The sequence below is a fragment of the Stegodyphus dumicola genome, chromosome 1, assembly GCF_044657685.1.
Source record: "Stegodyphus dumicola isolate Sdum_Otavi_A_Nest chromosome 1, ASM4465768v1".
Classification (NCBI taxonomy): Eukaryota; Metazoa; Arthropoda; class Arachnida; order Araneae; family Eresidae; genus Stegodyphus; species Stegodyphus dumicola.
Genome location: NC_140768.1, coordinates 197,002,372 through 197,023,230, shown reverse-complemented (window position 1 = coordinate 197,023,230; position 20,859 = coordinate 197,002,372). Strand labels below are relative to the sequence as shown.

Sequence of the window (20,859 nt, the reverse complement as noted above, 5' to 3'; positions counted from 1 at the left end):
TAAAAATAGGGGGATCTCTTTAGCTTTCATTTATCACAAAAGTGTTTATTTTGAATCATTACCTAACATTGAAAAGTACAGGTCAAACAGAATTAATTAAAAGAAAACATTAAAGTGAGCTAGTAAATATGTTAACTTTCGATACATCTTGCTAAAAGTTAAATTTACTACAGTTAAGGAATAGTTAATGCTACATACTTTCTAGATTAATCGTACGTACGCTCTGCTTACACTCATCTGTTTTGGAGGGTAGGGTACGAACTGCGCCAAATTTGATCGAAGATACCCGTCTCCATCTTATTTAATCCACGAACTGCGCGACGTTTCCTGTCCGCTATTTCTTTCCCAAGAAGATTGGGTGCTACAAAAAGTCATTTATCGCCATTAATGGAACATTCTATTGAGACTGACCTTTATTTTCGTTTATCAATATTGTAAAAATTGTGCATGCAAAACAAATATTAATTTAAAGTCTGGCATGTGCTAAAGTAAAAATAAATTTCTTTTACACTCATTTTAAAGTTTTATGATGCTTAAAGGAATGATGAGCCAGATCTTTTTTATTCTCTGTAAGAATTAAAAACTTTCCAAGTTGTAGATTTTAGTCGCTGATATATATATATCAGTTTTGAATAGTAAAATTGATAGATTAATGACATACGCAAAACTGATACATAATCAACCTATCAAATGTCAGATTTGTAGCGCACCTTAAATAAGTTTCTCATCTAGATAAATATTAACAAATCTTCTTAGATAGCAGAATGGTTTTAACTTTCAAATTTACCATTTTAGGTAAACAGTTCTAATTTAATTAAAAAAATTCTCTTTATTAAATCTAAAAATTGGACGTCTTAAGTCGTTCTAAATTCACTCTAATGTTATTGCAATATATTCCCGTATTAAGCTTTCCATTTTTAGTCATTGAAGTTATTTTAAGGTTATTTAACTTTGTTACAAATTCCATATTTTAATGCTAGAAACGTTTAAATATTTATTCTGTTTTCCATTTGATGTACTTTGGCATACATTTAATTTCTAATACACATTTAATTAATAAATTAATAATTATGACCATCAGCAGAATTTTCATAATTAACAAAAAAAAATTCAAACTCCTTTATATTTATATCCTGGAATTTTCAGTTCCCTTTTAATCCATTCCTTTTTCTCATATTGTTGCACTATACTCAAGTTTTCATGTATGTAGAATTTATATACTACTTTGTATTGTATTAATGCGAATTCATACTTAAATGATAATTTTTACAAATTCTTGCATCGCTATTCTAGTTAACAGAAGATGTTTCTAACACCTTGGCAAAGCTTAATCTTCAGCATGTAGCTTATTTTCTAACCTAGTTTCAGGCTGAATTATTTGTAAAATTAATTACTTGAAATTATTTGTTAACAATGATGGTCGCTAAATCACGCTAATAATATTTCTAACTGTTGTAATTTATAATGCATCGAGTTCGTGTGATTTATAATATTATTCATTTATAATTTTTTCAGCAGTATTGAAATTATTAGCATATACTGATAATATTATACATTTAGATTACAGTATTTTAGATTTCCATTGCCTTCTTCATTGATGCTTTTATGCTACATTCCTAATATTTCATAATGGCATACGTATTTGTATGGCATACTTATCTATGTTTAACTCATTCACCAAACATGTTAATCTATAATTCAGCCCACATTTGCTTTTACATGTGCTGTATCTTCTACTTTCTTTAATATATTGTTCAGCTTAATTTCGAAAGATCTTACGATCAAGCGGAAAAGTCACTAAACATTGGTAGTTCGATCCGAGTTTCTAATCCCAGAGATCCAGTTTTTTTTTTTTTTTTTTTTTTTTTTTTTTTTTGTACTTATTTACTGTGTAAAAATGTAGCGTAAAAATTTCAGTTCATGAAGTAAAAATACTTTTTTAATTTATTCTTTAAAAATATTGCAAAAATTTTCATCTTTGCATATCTAAAAAGATACAAATCCCTCTAATAAGAAAAAAGAAGGAAAGAAATTAACTCAGTTGCGGTGATTGATACCTCGGTGCAAATTATATGTAACATTTTTCCAAAAGCATACAGTTTATATGGATATCAATAAATTAAGGATTATTTCTCCACCTAATTTTCTCAACATGTTTATTCCAGAATTTTCTTTTCACACTGTAGCGCTTAACTTTATGAGTTTTCTATAATCATTCAATTTCTCTAACCATGGCAACTTTGCATACCTTCTGACAAGTAGTTATATTTTTAACCACTGTATTTTAATTCCTGTTGACTATCAGTACATTATTCTCTTGTTTCACAAGTGCAACTTTTATTTTATACGCAAATCTACGTAAAATAGCATTAAAACTTCAGTTATGCGGAGCTCCTGATCGATTGCTTGTTTTAGATTGAATGAAATTAAGCTTAATGTTACTGTTAATTAGCTTGTTATTAATTTAATTGCATGTTTCTAACTAATTATATGTTCAGATATTTCCAAGTATATTACACAAGCTTTTGCATCCTAATTTTTAGTTTTTGGTTAAAAAAATAAGCTTTTATTTATTGAGAGGCCTGATTGATTATATTAATTTGCAGTACGGTTTATCTAATCCTTTTCTTTTAGATAAATTTTAGAAAAACTTCTTAGCATAATAATTTAAATTTATTTACAATTTATACGTCAGTGATCCAAACGCATAGTAATGTTGTTATAATAGATTTCATGCTAAGCTTTTTTTTTTTTAATTTAACTATTAATTTCTACAAACATTTACATGATTGCTTTAATTAACGAAAAATATTTCTAGCACACTTTAACACACTTTGATATGGAATAATGTTTTGCACTCTATTAAATTTTCCAGTCTAGTTCAGACATCTTGACTATTATTGATGTAATTTATTAAAAATATAATTTGTATGCTTTATAATTATTTAATTTATGATATTATTATCATAGATGAAAGATATTTGTAATACTAATATGTATGTTTACCAATGCCTTTTATTTTCTTTGTTAGCTCTCGCATTTATTACTGTTATTCAAGTAATTAGCCTGCTTGTTAGATATTTTTTAACTTGTTCTTGTGATATGTAATTCTATTTATTTATTTTTATTTTCCTCTTGGCTACAATTGGCTTCGAAAAGTTAAATTGTAATTCTGTAGGCAGCAGAGGGAAGAAATTCTGATCGGCGCAGTTGTATTATAGAAGGACCCGGGGGGGGGGGATTTTCATTAGCGCAGTTGGAGTACACCCTTTTGGAGATGGCCTTACTACGATTGCCCTCGCTCGTGACGTCACAGTAGGGGAGAACCCCTTTGGATTCGGCCTTCTCCTATCAAGATGGCCTTGGATTACGGGTGTTGTAAAATGATAATTAGAAAGGTCTATAAATAAACTTATTATAGAAGTCACCAGTTTCTATTCTTTTTGTGTTATTCATCATGAATAACTCTGTGTTTGTGAAAATGTATTGAGAAAGTGAATTTCAAGATGCAAGTGTTTATCTTTGTACTTTGTTAAACTTCATCTGCAACTTTATAATAAATAAAGGTCGGTTTTTAAAAACTATTTCCTTAAATTTGCTTTCATGAAATGCAGATTCCAATTGTGCTTTTATTTTCTAACTTTTAATGTTAAAAAATCTGTACATATTTATTATGCTACTCAGTAAAATAAAGATGCATAATCAGTACATAGTAATGCCAGTGTTTGAAGGTTGTTTGAACAATAAGGCATCAAGTAGGAACAACACAAAGTGGGTGATGCAATCAAAATTAAATTTATGCCTTCAATCACTTTCTTTAAGCTAAGTGCTCAGTGTAACTGAAAGGCCAAACAGATAGATTGATAAATCATGTAAAGAAAAATTTATTCTCATATCCCCGCCAAGATTTCTCACAGAAGATACATTTCACATAGATATGTGAATCAAAATATTACCTATGGAAGATTTAATATAAAGTATTGTACATATCCGTATTATACGAGGGCCATCCAGGAAGTAGATTACGTTTCCGTCTGTGTCCGCTAGGGGCGGGGCTAGCGCGGCCATCTTGGGGTCAGAGCGTTGCGCAGCTCAGTCTGCATCTAGCCGTGCTAGTGAGAGGTTCGTGCTGTGCTCCGTTCAGATACTGTGACGGTTTGAAATGTCTGCGTTAATTGAAAATCCCGCGAGCTGCGAGGTGCGCTCAGTAATAAGGTTTCTGACTGCAAAAAACTGTAAACCGATAGAAATCTATCGGCAGCTTCGTGAAGTGTATGGGGACAACATTATCACTGAAGGTGGAGTGCGTCAGTGGGTCATAAGATTTCAAAATGGCCGAACCAATGTTCACGACGAAGATCGAAGTGGGAGACCCAGCATAGTGACCGCCGAACTTCTCGAAAAAGTCGATGCTAAAGTCCGTGAAAATCGAAATTTCACAATAACGGAACTTTCTTTGAGTTTTCCACAAATTTCGCGAAGTTTGTTGCACGAAATCATCAGCGAAAAGCTTGGTTACCACAAGTTTTGTGCAAGATGGATTCCAAAAATCTTGACAGAGGACCACAAAAATCAGCGAATGGCTGCAGCGTTGAACTTTTTGGACGCTTACCATAAGGATGGTGACTCTTTACTCGATCGCATCGTTACTGGTGACGAAACATGGGTGAAACATGTGAACTGTGAAACGAAATTGCAATCAATGTAGTGGGGGCACACAAGTTCTCCCCAAAAACCCAAGAAATGCATGCAAACAATGTCGGCAAGGAAGATGATGGAGACTGTTTTTTGGGACAGAAAAGGTGTAATTTTGGTGGACTTCCTGGAAAGAGGCACTACAATAAACTCTCAAAGGTATTGCCAAACTCTCCAAAAACTCAGAAGAGCAATTCAAAACAAGCGCAGAGGAATGTTGAGCTCTAAGATCTTGTTGATTCACGACAACGCCCGGTCCCACACGGCAAATGTCACTCGTAAAGTTCTTGAATCTTTTAAGTGGGAGTTGTTTCCTCATCCGCCGTACAGTCCCGACCTGGCACCGAGCGACTTCCACCTATTCCCAGCAATGAAGAAGTGGCTGGCTATGCAGCGTTTTGATGACGACGCACAGCTGCAAGAAGAGGTAACGAAGTGGTTGAAGGCGCAGGCGGCCGAATTTTTCGACGAAGGAATTTCCAAGCTCGTACATCGCTACGATAAATGCTTTAATTTGTATGGTGACTATGTAGAAAAGTAGTATTTGAGTGTGGCTTTCATCTGTATATAATAAAATTTGTTTCCTATACTTTGTTTATTTTTTTATTCCAAAACGTAATCTACTTTCTGGATAGCCCTCGTATATCGAATTTCAACGTTATTCACATTATTCTGGAATTCACTCTATTTCAAAGCCTACGAAGAAATTGACTTCTTGCACTCTTATTAATTAATTATCCTAAGAAGCTTTTAAGTGTGGCCTAAGCAAGAAAAAGGATATGTAGTATAATTCAGCATCTAGTAATTCTTGGATATTATATGCTACTTGAATAATGAATATGTTTATATTGTTACGAAATGTACAGGCGCGGTGAGATGGCTTCCTCGCAAAGCAGTTTTAGAAATGCCATAAAATGGCAAGAGAAGGTAAGGTTGCCACATTAGACGAGAAATCGTCCATTTTTCGACATTTGGCGACAAAATTGGCGATATACTATGGACGGTTGGAGAACCTTCTGGAACGAATTTTTACCGGTTTAGTCCAGAATGTTCCCGAACACAAGCCGAAAGCTATATAAACCGTGCTAGTCTGCAGTCAGTAAGTGTGTGTCTCTCTTCGAGAGTGTGTGTGCCTCGTCTAGCGAGTCAATCCCTGCGGAGTCGATCGAGTTGACAGCCAGGCAGCGAGTGCCGAGTGGGTCATCGAGTCCACTGAAGGAGTCTGTTAGTGTATCGCGGTTAGTGCATCGTCGAGAGAACTTGTTGAGCTCCGGGAAAGACTGAACCGAAGAGTCAGGAGCTGTGCTCGTGTGTCGTCGAGTGCATCGCGAGTTGTAGCGTGGAGAGTCTCGAGAGTACGTGGAGTTCCGAGAACGACCAAGCAGAGTCAGGAGCTGTACTATAGAAAGCAGAGCCGAGTGCTTTACAGGAAGCTGTCTCCACCGTGATAGCCTGATAACCCGAAGGCTGTGTCGCTGCTTGTGTGAGCGTGTTTATAGTAGTTCATCGACGACTGTAAAACGTGTTTTGGAGCTGTCCTGACAATTATTGATAAACAAAGTGTGTTTCGATACTTCATAAAGTGTCGTCGTTATTCATTCCAAATCCACAGGAACCCCGTACGAACGTGAAGTAAGAAAATAACGTAACAGCTGGTGTCAGAAAAGGAAAAACGTAACAATATGTAATGCATGCAGTTTTTTTTCTGCATTTCCACCTCATTTTTTACTATGTAGTGTTCATAAACTGCGTGATATTTTTCACTGCAAACCTGTTTGAGGGTATGTTAGCTAGATTAATTTTGATAAATGAGCTTCATATTCCCTATAGAAAGAGTCGTATTAATCTCTTAATGGCAGGACAGGTATCATAATTTGTGTTATATTGAAGCTAAAGATATGAGGCAAAAATCAGTGTCCACTTAAGTTCTCTAAATTGCAGAATTTTGAAGTATTTGAGAAGTCTGTATGCATATGGGGTACTGTAATTTTAGAAAATGAAATATCATGCTTCAAAGCTGAAAGTTGGTGAGTCTAAATTATTACAGAACTTCTTGGTATAATACAGGGTTTCTTAAACTTTTTTCAGTCGCGACCCCTTTTTATCACTGAGATTCTTTTGCAACCTCCAGGACCCCATAATATTTACAAAAATTTTGTGGGACCCCATAAGGATTGTGCAAATCCGACACGTGTGTGTGAAACTGTCAATTTTTTCACTTGTACTGTAATATACTATTGCAGTTTTAGGCCTTTAATTTCTAATTTTAAGACATAAAACAATATGAATATTTTAAATAAGTAACAGACAAAATGACAGCATCACTTGCAAAACAAGTAAAATGAATGTTTTTATTATAAAAAGAATGTGTCGGAACATTTTCCTTTTTTCTTTGTCTGTATCTTTATCTATTTTCAGATACATTGTGTAAAAATATTCGGTATTTGTAAAATTATTATAATAAGTTAAAGAAATATCAAAACTGCTAACTGGGGGTCACAACCCACAATTTGAGAAATGCTGGTATAATAGATCAAATTTGTAGTAATCAGGCAATGGATTGTAGGGCTACTATGCTTTTGTTAAGCAGATTTGATGGCATACAAGATGATGGAAAACCAGCAAGATCCAAAGTATCAACAGATTAAAGAAGTATAATGCCAGCAACAGAGGTGGGGCAGCTTGTCAACTGTACTGGGTGATATAATTAAAGGGTGAATAATTTTAGAAAAACAGGGTGAGAAAAAGCCTAGCATTGGTTCTAACATAGTTTGATATGTATCGTGGTCTAGAAAGAAAGATTTTTTTGAACATGTAAGAAAATATCACGAGCTAAAGCGATTTCATCAATATCAGTGTGCCATATTTTAATAGAAGCTTTACTGAAGAGAGGGGTTTGCGAGTCATCTTTGGGAGGAAAGGATCCTTCATGCTTGATGGACCACGGACCAAAATAAAAATCATCAATTCGATGGGAATGTCCATTCTCTCCGTGACCCCAAAATGTTTAACATGTTCAGCCATCGGTAGAAAAAATGACGATATATGTCTAGGATTATCAAGAAATTATCACAAGTGATTGAGCTTCATGTGAGAAAAATGTAATTGCAGCATATTACTCTGGGCGTGAAAATTATGAAGAAAAATGCATAAAAAGTAGCTGACTTGCTTAGGAAGGGGGAATTCATCTTGAGAAAGTTGTGACAAGTCTCACAACCAAATAAAAGTGAGAAGGTTTATCCTCACCAACCATAAAATCCTTAGATTTCAATTTCTTCCCCAAACTGAAAGAGCCCCTTGAGTGGACTCTTGAAAGAGATTTCTCAGTAGTTATCCAAGCCATTCAAAGACTGAGTAAAAGTAATACTCTACAAGGAAGAGTAATCTTCCAAGACATTGGATTATGGCTGTTATTGTGAAGCAAGGGGATTACACAGAAGGAATGTAAGCTGGAACTGCCTTAAATAAAATTAAACTCAATTAAAAAAAAGTACAGAGAGCATTACTTTTTAATTACCATTGTATTTGTGTATTTTTTTGCTGTGCTGGTGGCCAATATCTGCTCTAAAAGGAATATGATTGTGACAATAATTGGCAGAAATGGAATAATATGGAATTTTGATTATTACTGGAATGATAAGCATGTAGTGAACTATTTGAAATCAATTAAATATTTACATGCATAATATAAAAAAATCTCACTATGTGATTTCTATTTCAAAATGAAATTATATTTCAAAAATTAAAATTACTTCTTGTCGCAGACAAGTTGTATTTAAGAAAACAGAGTGCCACAAATGGCTTGCAATCCACATTTAAAGTATCAGAGAGCTGAGGCTTGTGAGTCTCATTTTGGCCATGCCTGCTATATATCACATTGTGTAGAATATAAAATGTCGTCTCGTAGAAGATAATTGTGCATTTTTAAAGGGCAGAGAAAAGATTTTTTGGTAAGATGACAAATTTGATTTTGTTATAAGATGATAAATGAGCATGATAAATTAGGTTGTTTTGAAACAAGAATTTGCTTTAGAGTAAAGTAAAATTTAAAACAAAAATTTCTTTTAATCCTTTGAATCTATGCTTAAAGAACTGTTTTAAACAGCATTTATTTGATAGATTTTTATAATTTACCTTGTGCTTCGTTTACATATTCTTCTATTCATTTGGATATCAGTTATATCATTAAAGGAAACTTGTAAACAAGTTATGTTGAAGAGAATATTAAATTCCAAGTATCAACAAATCTGATAATTGGACATATGTATTCATGTTACTAAGAGGATTAACATTGAAGCCAATGAATAAGAAATTATCAAAATATGTGCACAGAAATGCATAGAAAGAAATGACATTTTTATATAATGAAAGATTTTATTATTAGAATATTATGTTTTTCTTCAACAGGTGGTGCTTCAATTGTGACAATAGCTTGTGGTGGCACAATATAGTTCACAGTGTAGCGAAAATAACAAATGCTCATTTATGATGGCTACCAACCACAGAGCTGATTTAGACTTGTTAGATTTGATAAGGCCCTAAACAAATTGAGATAGGGACCCTTTATGAGTTCTGTTATACTGTATTTTAATTTTTTTTTTGGGGGGGGGGGGTTCTTAAGCTATAGCTTGTGTAGCTTGTACGTAAATCCTACACTGGTCAAACGGGGCATGCCACTTATCAAAGTAGATTTCAACTATAATTCCTGTCACATGATGATGAATAACTTCTTTGAAACGACCAATTATGACAGCTGACCACCCTAAGCTCTGACTTCAAATAGCCCCCATACTAAAAGTCTCAAGTTATAAGGTTGAGAGACCATGGTGCCCATTTGTGTGGGAAAGAGCAACTGAGCACATGGTCATCATCAAATATCAATTGCAGAAGTTGCTGAAAAGTATCTAGTCTGAGTCATTTTTGCCTGTATGAGTGTATAACTGCCTCTCGTGCAAGGAAAGGTACTGCTTTTAAAAGCACTATGCAATGTTTAACCGTTATAGAAATAGTTCTGAGTGTGCCATTGTGTACTTTCTTGATAAAAAAAAGAACCTCTAATGAAGGATGCAGTGAATTTGTATCATGCTGTCATCCTTTGCAAAGGCAAACAACTTTCACAATCACTTGCAGATTCTGTCTCACACATAAACGACAGCCAATCTTCATTTTATTTCAAACATTCTTAGAATGTTTGAAATAAAATGAAAAATATGCCGCCTTGGTCCATAGAATTTTTGAAAGCATTGGTTTTCATTTGTTAAAAAAAAAAATCGCAAATCTCTCAAAATTAATTGGCTTTAATTTGGGTACTACAGTACAAAGTCCGTAATCCGGATTCATCGGGACTTCGGCGTTTCCGAATTAGGTGTTTTTCCATATTATAGATCATCAATTTAAATCTGATAAGATGGCATGCAGAAATTGTACAATTAAAAATATGAAACCGTAATTTATGAAATAAAGAGCAATTACGATCTAAATGGGTATCAAATTTTACAAAACAAAAAAGCTTAATACTTATTTGTTTACTTTATTAAACATTTCTTTCAATGTAAGTTGTTTAAGTTGCTTCATTTTTTGTGCTATAACTTTTTCTTTAATTCTATAAACAGACATAATTTCTTGTTCAGTTACAAAGTTCCACTGTTCAAGTCCTGTAATTGCTGTGTCGAGAATACCGACTAACTTGTCAATCGAAATTTTTTCATTTTCAATAACTTCTCTGTCAGTTTCTTCATTATCGGAAGCGGTATGGCAGCTTCGGAATTGGAAACTCTTTTTGACATATCGAAAGTTCAAGCTTTTATAAAATTGCTATAACAGTCTGCAAAAAAATAATAAGCCGGATCCAATCAGAAGATTAAGGAACAGCGAAATCTGCAACATTAACTGAAATGCCTTAAAATCAGTAAAGATAATTTTAGCCTAGCTTATACCGTCCGTTTTACATTAAATGAGCATGCATAAAGCATACAAAAAAAGTTTGCGGCTTTGAGATCCGGATTATAGATCATTCTGGATAATGGACGTCTGGATTACGGACTTTATACTGTATATCTTTTGGATTTAGTATTGATACATCTTGAGAATGATCCTGAATAAATGTATCGCAGTTCTGTATGAAATATCAATTCTGTGTAACAGCTACCATGCCAAGTGTTGGAGAAAAATGTAAGTATTCTGAAAATAAAATGTTTAGTTTAAAAAAAAAGTCCCATGTCTTTTTGTGCATTTCTATAATAATTGCATCATGTTACTCTATGTATGTTTTAAGTTATAGAATTTTTACTTACTTTTGGATCAGCTGGTATGTATTTCATGTTAAGTTATGTGTGCATACAAGACAGATTCCAGAAAGATTCTAAAAGAAGTGGAATCCTCTTATATTTGAGGCTGTACTATATGTAAATGTAAAGTACACTTTATTGGTTATAATATCTTGTGTTATTTATTTTTAAAGTTACTTATTATGATTATAAGATGCTTTATCTTATTTGCAATAAATATTGATATATGTGTTTGCCATTTTTACATCCCAGTAATTGCATAAAAATGTAAATTTTAGGTGTCCACTGTTGGACTGTTGGTCAGAGATGCTTATTATCTGGTCAATCCAATGCATTTTATGTTGCTGAGAGAGATCCTGTTTCCCAGAAAATTCTTGTTGTAAGATATGAATATCAAGTTTTAATTTCTTTTAAATGATTTTAATAGTGTTAAGCTAATGCTACTACTTTTCGTAATTAAAATAACCACACTTGTTGTTTCTGTAATGTTAAAAGTATCGTTTTCAGATTTCTTTTAACATTTTATGGCAGTTTCCTAATAAACTTGAAAACTTCAGGAAAGTTAGAGAAATGAAAAATAGTCAGGCTAAATGAGTGGAAACAAAATTTTTCCAAAAAGTCAAGTAAAATACAGATTATGCCTGTTAATTAACTGAAAATATTTGTTTTAAATAATAATCTATAAACAAAAATTACCTGTCTTAAGTAAATAAAGTGTGTGGCCCACCAGCGGCCAAGAATGAAAGCCACTCAACACTAGTGTTTTGGTCTCGAGGTTGAGTTCCAACAAACGGACTGACTGCATGGTTGTTTTCATCATGTGTAGTATGGATATGAGCCAGTTTCCCTTAAAAAGTCTTCCACTGGACTTCCATTCTCTTCCATATAGTGCTAAATGACGGAGCACTATTTTTTTTAAGTGTTACTCTAAGCATTGTTTTTCTTGTAAAAATATGTCACTCAATTCATATTTCAAACAGTTTCATCAATGTATAGTTATCCTTTTCATCTCACAGTAAACAGCTTCTCCTTAGACTTTTTTTTTTCGAAGGGACTAAATTTTCTGTTACCATTCTTTTCTCGAAAGTGTAATCGCCCGTTAAGAATGAAAAATACAAGGCATTATGGAAACTTTAGGCATAGCTGATTTGTCTAAAACTGTTAAGATACTTTAACTGATTTTGAAGATAAAGTTTTTCCTCATGGGAAATTCAAACAAAAATTGCCATGGACCTGCAAGTCTGTGCAATATGTATCTGATAATAAAGAACTTATCTGGAAGAGGCATGAAAAAGTGATGAATATTTTAAAATGGGATAAACTTTTATATGATTAAAAAATTCCAGGAATGGGAAAAAATGAGTATCATTGATTTCATACCGGAAATTGAATTGAATAATAAATGTCACTATTTGCCTCATAGGGCAAAGATTAAATTAGGTAATGAAACTTAAAAAATTCATGACACTTCTAGTTCTCAGAAAGGACAGTTTATTTAAAAGAGTTAATCTCATGTTGCGAAATGCCCAGCCACAGTAAGATAGCTCCCTCACCCCAAAGCGTGTCTAGGGTTGCCATATTTGGCACAAAATCGCCCATTTGGCAACAAAATTGACAATATGCCACATGGAGAACCTTCTGGAACGAATTCTTACCGGTTTGGCCCATCATGTTCTCGAACACAAGCCAAAAGCTATATAAACCCTGCTGGTATGTGGAGAGTCAGTCAGTGCTTAGTCTAGCAAGTTGATCATCAGTGTAGTGTGTCTCGTTAGAGTCTTCTACTCAGTTGAGTGTCTCGTAGTCTATCGAGTTTTTTCGTCAGTCAACTGTCGAGTTGGTGCATCTTGAGCTGTAGCATGGAGAGTCTCGAGAGTACGTTGAGTTCCGAGAACCACCAAACTGAACCGAGCTGTACTCTGGTGCTTTGGCGTGAAGTTGTCTTCAACATTATAGCCAGAAGCCTGAGTTGCTGATTATATCAGCATGTTTGTCGTAGTTTTTTTATGACTGTAAAAGTGTTTTTAGAGCTGTCCTTGGCTAATAATTGTGTTTTCATTCTTCATCAAGTGTTGTCATTAATCATTTAAAATCCAGAACCCGTACAGAAACCCAACACTGATATAAATGTTATTTGATATTCTTGATTATTTTGCAAAGTGAAAGCTTTTTTGATGTTATCCGTTTCACCCCAAGACAGAGATTTTCTTTGATATGTTTTCCCGTGTAATGAAGGACAAGAAATTTTTTTAGACATTATTGAGTGTTATTTGGAGTTTGTTCGAGCCCATATTTCTTGAATGCATCTTTTACAAAATTGCCCTCCATCATGTGATAAAGTTGCTAAAAAATTGAAAAACTCATTCTATGTGGACAGTTATGCGTTTCATGTTTTTAATATTTTTTCCTCACAGTGGCAAGCAATAGCCATTATAGGCATTGGCCACTACTAAGGTCAGAAGCAGTGATCACTTTAGTATGGAGGTACTAATAGGTGGTCCACCCTTGCCTTCTATGGAGGGACAAACAATTTATATCCATGCCTTCTCCAGGATTTGAAACCAGGGCCCTTCAGTATAGCAGTCAGAGTCACTAACCACTTTCCTATCTAACCTTTTCCTGTCTTGGCTGCAGGAGTTTTTAATAGTAACAAACAAATTCACTTTATAGAGCAAGCTAAATCAATCATGTCTACAGGGTGTTTTAATTTGCATGGCCTTGAAAGCAGTGTTGCTTAAAAAAATGTTGACAAGCATTCTTGAGAAACTTCTGTTTTAGGAATAATGTGAATGACACTTTAAAATGCTGTACTAATTTAAGAGCCATTGGTATATGAAATGAAAATCTGTAATTTTCTGAATAGTAAAAAAGGACTTGGCTTGTTAACTCCAACAACAGTGCTTTCGAAGCAATTGTTACAAGAGTTGTGGAGGTCAGAAATAACTTGAGATTATGAATTACCATGATATATTATGAATAAATTATCAATATAACGATGTACATATACTAAAAAATGTAACTTTGGCTCATTGTATGACAATTAATTCATTTTCTGAATTGCATGTTTTGTTGATGCTAGCAAGGGGCTTATGTGAGGTGCATCTTTGTTCAATAAGTAGTTAATTCTTACACGAAAGTAGTTCTTTTTAGGGTGACATCAAGAGTAGCTTCCCTCAAATCCCTGAGTATGCCGCAGCTAGAGTTGATAGTTTTCAGTATGGGCCAGGGGTTTCCAAACTTTCAGTTTGGTTATTTTTTTCATGGCCTGACTCTTGCAATATTTCTACCATAAGGATAATCAAGCACAAAAATAAAAACACAATATTTTAGTGAGAAAGTATAATAATTTTAATTGATACGAAAACATGCAAATAAAATAAACCTTGAGTAACAAATTAGAAACTTATTGTGACAGGTGAGCTTCTTTATGCCCATATAGTTTTTCAAATCATGGAAGATGACTTGAGACAGCTATTCTTATTTTTTGCTCCATATTGATTTTCGAACGATATTTAGTCTTTATTATAGAGTTACAGCTGAAAACCAAGCTTCGCACAGATAGGAATCGCAAAGGGAATGAGGATCCTTAGAGCTTTAGAACTTAAAGTTAGGTACTAAATTTTGATTGAAATCCGAAACTTCTAATTAAACTCTCTTCATCTTGCAAATGAAAAGGACCTTGGATCAACATAAATTTCTGCATAATATCCGCAAAGTATTTTGCAAACCAGTCAGCGAGCTTTGAAGGATGTTCCATGAAATGTGACAGCAATTTCTATAGAACAAGAACTTTATTAAAAGTTGTGTATTAATACAATGTAGAAAAATAATCTTGAGCATCATCCTCATTCAGTTTTTTTTTATTCACAACTCCAGCTTTTTCCTAAGCACTGAAATCTTTTCTACAAGTTTCAAGATGTGCATACATTGCCCTATAGTGGCAGATTCAAGAACTCTAATTTTTCAAAAATGCCGCTCTAATATGCTAGTGTCAGCAAAAAGTTTGATTCTGCAAAATTCTTAGTGATTGCATGACCTTCCTCTTACAGAAAAGGGCGAAATTCTTGATGCCACCCGAAGGCACTAGACTGGAAGTTTTCACGCAAAAGTCATCATGAATGCAATTGTATAGCATAGACATGTGTTCTGCTTCCATATCCTTGCATAGGTTTTTGAAAAAAATTGCTTTCAGTGGTGTAGTTTTTATGCAGTTCCCTACGTCCATGACACATTCTAATGCCGTACTCAACTGAGGACTAAGCGACTTTGATGCAAAAGGCTCCCAGTAAATAATGTAGTAGGTCCATACAGCATGCGGTGTTTTGCTGCAAATAAATGCCTGTAATCCCTCATAGCGACAGTATTGATTGAGCGTCATCAGTAGATACACAGATGCACTTTTTCCAATCTAAATTTGTCAGGCATTTGGAATAAGTCTTGAGCCTTTGCACTTCTGATGATGCTCTTACAGAACAGAAAATCTTCAATATTATCATCCACGAAGTGTACATAATGTATGAAATTTGTATCTTTATTACTGTCAGTAGCCTCATCTAATTGCGGAGCAAGTTCATTTTCTTTTGTTTTCTCTAGCAATTAATCATTGAGATTCTGAGCTACACATTGAATTCTTCATACATATGAGCTATACATTGAATTCTAATAGTGTTGTTGCATAGAGGTACCTTAGAAATGAGTTCCTGTACCGTAATGTTAAGTATGGTGATGGCAGCGCTTCTGCGATAGTATGCGGTTATTTGCACTTCATCTCTCTGTGAGCTACCTGAAAAGGTGCTAGCTGTGAGTTACTCAAAACTGGACATTTGTTTCATGAATACACTGTCTTGCTTTTGTAAATCTTGCAACTTCATACTAAAAAAAATGCGAGCTTGGTCGACCAGGTAACGGTGAATGGTCTGAAGGTGTCCTTTTAGCTTACTTGGGTGCTGCATCTGTCATCATTGTATCTCATTGTTTTTTACATGTACAAATCAAAATAACTTTTCCTGTAGTTACAACGTTTTCGCCTCTTTTATTCTACCCCAATTTTGAAGCCTCATCACTCAAACTTGAACTATCGATACTATCTGTTTTCTTGTTTAATAAAAAATCTTTTCGTTTTGTGAAATATCAGTATGGATTCATTGATTTATTCCAATGTTTTTTCGAGATCATGACTTTTTTCATAGACATATAAGATTTTATGACCTTCTCCATCCGCTCCTGAGTTTGATACTGACGGTCATAAAAACGAAGCACCAACAGGTACCACTGCTGAGAAGCCAAATACTGCAGTCTTGTGACAGGAAGTAATAGGTGCAAAAATATATAAGAATTATCGAGTACAATCTGACGAAACAACATAAAATTATTGCAAACTGAAAGAACTAAGTGACAGAATAAAATAGCGGTTTAAAAAACGATATTGAGAGTAAGAATTACTTTAGATTAAAAGGAGAAATAAAAATGTTAAAAATATAATTTTATATTTTAAATATAATATTAATGAAAGTATAATTAATAAAAAAATATGGCCAAGCTTTCAATCCAAGTCTTGTTTCTTCATGTTCGCGGCGACCCTGGCGTTACATCATGGCGCTGCGGTGTACACTTTGGGAACCCCTGGTATAGGCATTAGGCTTGTGAATTCTATTACCAAAGCGCTAGGTGTACCAGACCTTAAAATATTACTTTGGTCTGATTCTACTACAGCCATTTGATGAATAAAAGAGCTCAGAAACTGGAAACTGACCGGTTTTCATGTCCAATGGAGTTAAAATTATTCATCAGTTGCCAAATCCTCAGGCATGGAAACATGTTCTGGAGAGTATAAATATTGTTGATTTACTGTCACATGGCTGTTCTGCTTGGCACATGATTGCTTCTGCATAGTGGAAAGGGCCTTAGAGGCTAAAAGAAAATCCTGAATGCTTGGCTGGTTGTCAAAAGTGATAATCAACCTAAAGAAGTAGACATAGAAAGAAAAAAGATTAGAATGGTGATTATTGATTTGACGAAGACACATGCTTCTGGCATCTAAACATCATATAAATTATGATGAATTAGTTAGGCTGTTTGTTTTCGTTTTAATATTTGTAAATAATTGTCGGCAAACTGATGTCAAAAGTAAATACTCTGAACTTTCTTTTTCTGAAATTGAAAATTCTGAAATGTATTTAATTGATTTAGTTCAAATTACCTGTATTTACCTGATGTAAAATCTTTGAATTTTGCTACATTTAAAGATGAGGATAATATTTTGAGAATAAGGAACTAAGATAATTCATTGAGATGGTGAAGTGTATCTGATATTGTTACCAGACAAATGTGATTTATTAGGTTATTGATCAAATTTGTGTATGAAGAATTGTCATGCTGGAATTCAATAATGCGAACTTTATTGCAAGAAAGGTTTTGAATAATTAAACTTGTTTTATATAATTCCATTTCATATAAGCATTTTAAAATATAATCTGTGTCAGGCAAATCTACAGCTTTGCCACCAGGCCAAGTTACAGATTTTGTAGCTTTCAAAGTTGTAGAAATTGATTTGGCCATGCCTTTGTTTTTGAAAACTGTAAAAAAGTGTGGATAGTGTTGTTTACTTGCGAGATGTGTCGAGCCATTCACCTGACTGGTAAATTCTTTAACTTTGGATGCTTTTTTTCTGGGTGTTGAGGTGGTTTATCGCTAGATAGGGAAGGCTAAGTACAGTTTATTGCAATAATGAAACCAATTTCAGAGGGACATTAAATTATCTTTCGAAGTTAAATGGGGACAAAATTGTAGAGAGAGCTTTACAGTTAAAAAATTTGGAAATTTATACCTCCTACCACAACCTGGAGGGGAGGCTGGTAGTAAAATTTTTTTCACATTCTAAAAAAATTATTAAAACTTTTTTTAGGTAAATCTATATGGAGCCAAGAGAATTTGAATACTTGGATCTATGATTATGAATTAGACATTAACTGTAGACCATTAACAGATGTTGTTGTTTTTTTTTTTTTTTTTTTTTTTTTTTTTGTGGAAAACCACTGTTCCAGTGTTACGGATATTGATGAATTAAATTCTCAAAAATTGGATAAAAAATTTAGATACCGAAGAAAACTTTATAATGATTTAGGACAACGTTTTAGAAAAGAATATCTTAGTGAGCTTTTTCATTAATGCCATGAAAAACCATTGCACAAACCAAAAATTGGTAAATTAGTTTTAATTGGGGGATTGTAACAAATAGCGTTTATTTTGGTCTATAGCAAAGATTATTGAACTGATTCCTGGTCGAGATGGGAAATTTCGCATTTCGCACCGTTAAGCTTAAAACTCAACATAGAATAATCATACAACTAGCGTAGCAGGTGTTTCTTTTAGAGCTACAAGCCTCTGGAGCAGTCTTAACTGAAAATAAGAAAACAGGAGAGGAGGAATTTAATTCTGAGAAACCTTCTGGATTTGAGACTAGTGTCTCTCTTCTGATGTGATATTGAAAAAATATACCTCTTCTCGTAGGTGCAGAAAAGCACTAAAAGACTGGATTTAATCCGCTGTACTTCTTATAAGTTTAACTCTCCCCAAGTCTTTGAATTTTCCAGGAATTGAACCTGGGATAGAGTGACATCAGCTTCTAGAATGTTTGAGAATCTGAGTTAGTCTTTAGTTTGGAACATGAAAGAAACTTTTGTGTGTGTGTGTGTGTGTGTCATTCCTTGTATGTGTTTCATGTGCTTCAATAAAGTGATTTAATTTTTTCTGAAATGACATTTTTTCTGCCTGACCTTGCACTGAATAGATCGAAACCATGAATTAAAATTTTCCTTTTTATTCTCAACATTACAGTTATTATTATTATAAGTTAGTCTTCGTATATCTATGATTTTAATACCTACATACCTTAAGATACAATTTTAAAAATTGTTAAATAGCATGATGAAATGATAAAATCAGAAAATTTGTGGACATAATATTTTAGTAAATACGGGTGTATTGAAAGTAATAAAATTTGTGAAAAATTGCTTGATCTAGCAGTTCTGACTTTAAGGAATAAGAATAATGCCACTCAAATATTATGGAATATATATATTAACTAGGTGTTGCCATAAGTAAGTTTAAGAAATGTAAAATTATAGGTTTTCAGTAATTATTGATTTGATCATATAATAATATTCATAATTATTAGAGAGTAAAGGCAGCAAAGAACCAGTGATAATTAATCATAATTTGCACTAGTAATTTATCCACATCTATAGTATTTTAAAATTTAAACAAATTTAAATTTTAACAAATATGTATATACGTAAAAAAGCAAATTTAAAGTTAAAATTAAAAAATGTGCAACATATAAAAGATTTAATTTTCAAACTAATCTACAATATCATTTAAATTCAGATAGCATAAGTAAATCAAGTGCAAAACCAAACCATGAAAATAAATTCACCAATTTAGCAAATTAAAATTAATCTAATTTTTTTTTTTTTTTTTAAATGCATAAGTGAATGACTGTTGAGCAGGCAGGAGACAGACTTATCAAGGGGAAGTTGCCTCCAAACCTAACTCTCCAATCATTCAATTCTTGTTTCGTCATTCATGCAGGCAAGGGTAAAAGTCAAAACCAAAAATAAAGAGGGAAGTATGTCCAAAAAGAAATACCAATAAAGTGGTACCTTTAGAAATTAGCAATTAAAAATTAAAGTTCTAAAAGGAAAATAGCAATGAAGCCTTTTGAGAAATAAGCAATGTAAAGTCAAGTATTAAATTAAACTTTTTTTTAAAATTAATTTTTCAGAAAAATTAATTCAGAAACCAATGCATTTTAGAAACCCTTGTCTATAGTATTTTTAGATGTAGTAATATTTTATCAACTTCTAAATTATTGTATATAATATTTATTGTTTGCATACTTTCTCAGGCTCCTGGGAGGATGCATCCTGCATTGTTTCATCAAACAGTTGTTACAGAGACCCCTTACTGGATAAATGAGCCGCCTATTGTTTTGGAACATGGTGAAAGTTTTGAATGTGATTTTCGATTTCAGCACAGAGAACCTTTAGTTCGGTGTCTTATGTATAAAGATGAAGCTGGATGCTTGCAAATATTTTTAAAATATCCTCTCCGAGCTTTAACTCCTGGTCAGTATGCTGTTTTCTATGATGGAGATATCTGCTTAGGAAGTGCAAAAATTTTGTTTCGAGGTCCTTCTTTATATGCAATAGCTGCATCACAATAATAAAGACCAGCTTGAGAAATAACTGTGAAAATTCTAGTTATATTTTAATAAATTGTTCTTTTTTATAATTGTCATTAAATTCTGTTCATGAAAATTAGTATCATGAAGAAAAATTATGTAATGTTATTAATGTGGGGATGATGTGTTATCATAAAACAGAAATCACATCCACTGGTTCCTAGTATCAGCTTTTATTTCATTCAGATCTATATCTATCCAGGTCTGATAGCCTATGCTTGATCAGTAAACTTTTTTTTTAAGTACCATTGGTTGTGTTCAGAAACATCAACTCATAGACGATAAACTCAAAAACTATTTTATCTTAAGAATTCCATCATGCGATTCAATTCCACCATGCGATTTATTCTTTTGTAGTATTGCCAAGAAATTCAAGATCAATTTAAGTGGACAGCTAGTTTTTCATTCCTTTGCCACTCGATTCCCATATTAATGCAGGAAAAATTTGCAGTGTAGTACTTAGCCTAAGGAGTTTTGCATTCTGTATAGCCATTACATATCCTGTGCAATAAAACTCCAATTATGCTGAACATTCTGCTTACTGGTCAAAGAAAAATTAAAGTTTTTTAATTTTATTATTGATTTGTATAGTATGAAAAAGTGATACAGTAGATGCATATTTTAAAGATACTTTTA

The 20,859-nt window shown here is 33.2% G+C and overlaps 1 protein-coding gene across 5 annotated transcripts in view; it reads left to right on the top strand.

Annotated features, from left to right (window-relative positions):
- LOC146999437 (mitochondrial tRNA-specific 2-thiouridylase 1) overlaps positions 1-20,284 on the top strand; it is a 147,214-nt gene extending 126,930 nt beyond the window's left edge. For all 5 annotated transcript variants that reach the window (XM_085824563.1, XM_085824564.1, XM_085824565.1 and 2 more), the window contains 2 exons: positions 11,261-11,361; positions 19,888-20,284. In XM_085824563.1, coding sequence (XP_085680689.1) covers positions 11,261-11,361; positions 19,888-20,205 — 419 coding nt within the window. In that variant the 3' untranslated portion in view covers positions 20,206-20,284. The remainder of the gene's footprint in view (positions 1-11,260; positions 11,362-19,887) is intronic.
- The last annotated feature ends 575 nt before the right edge of the window (positions 20,285-20,859 follow it).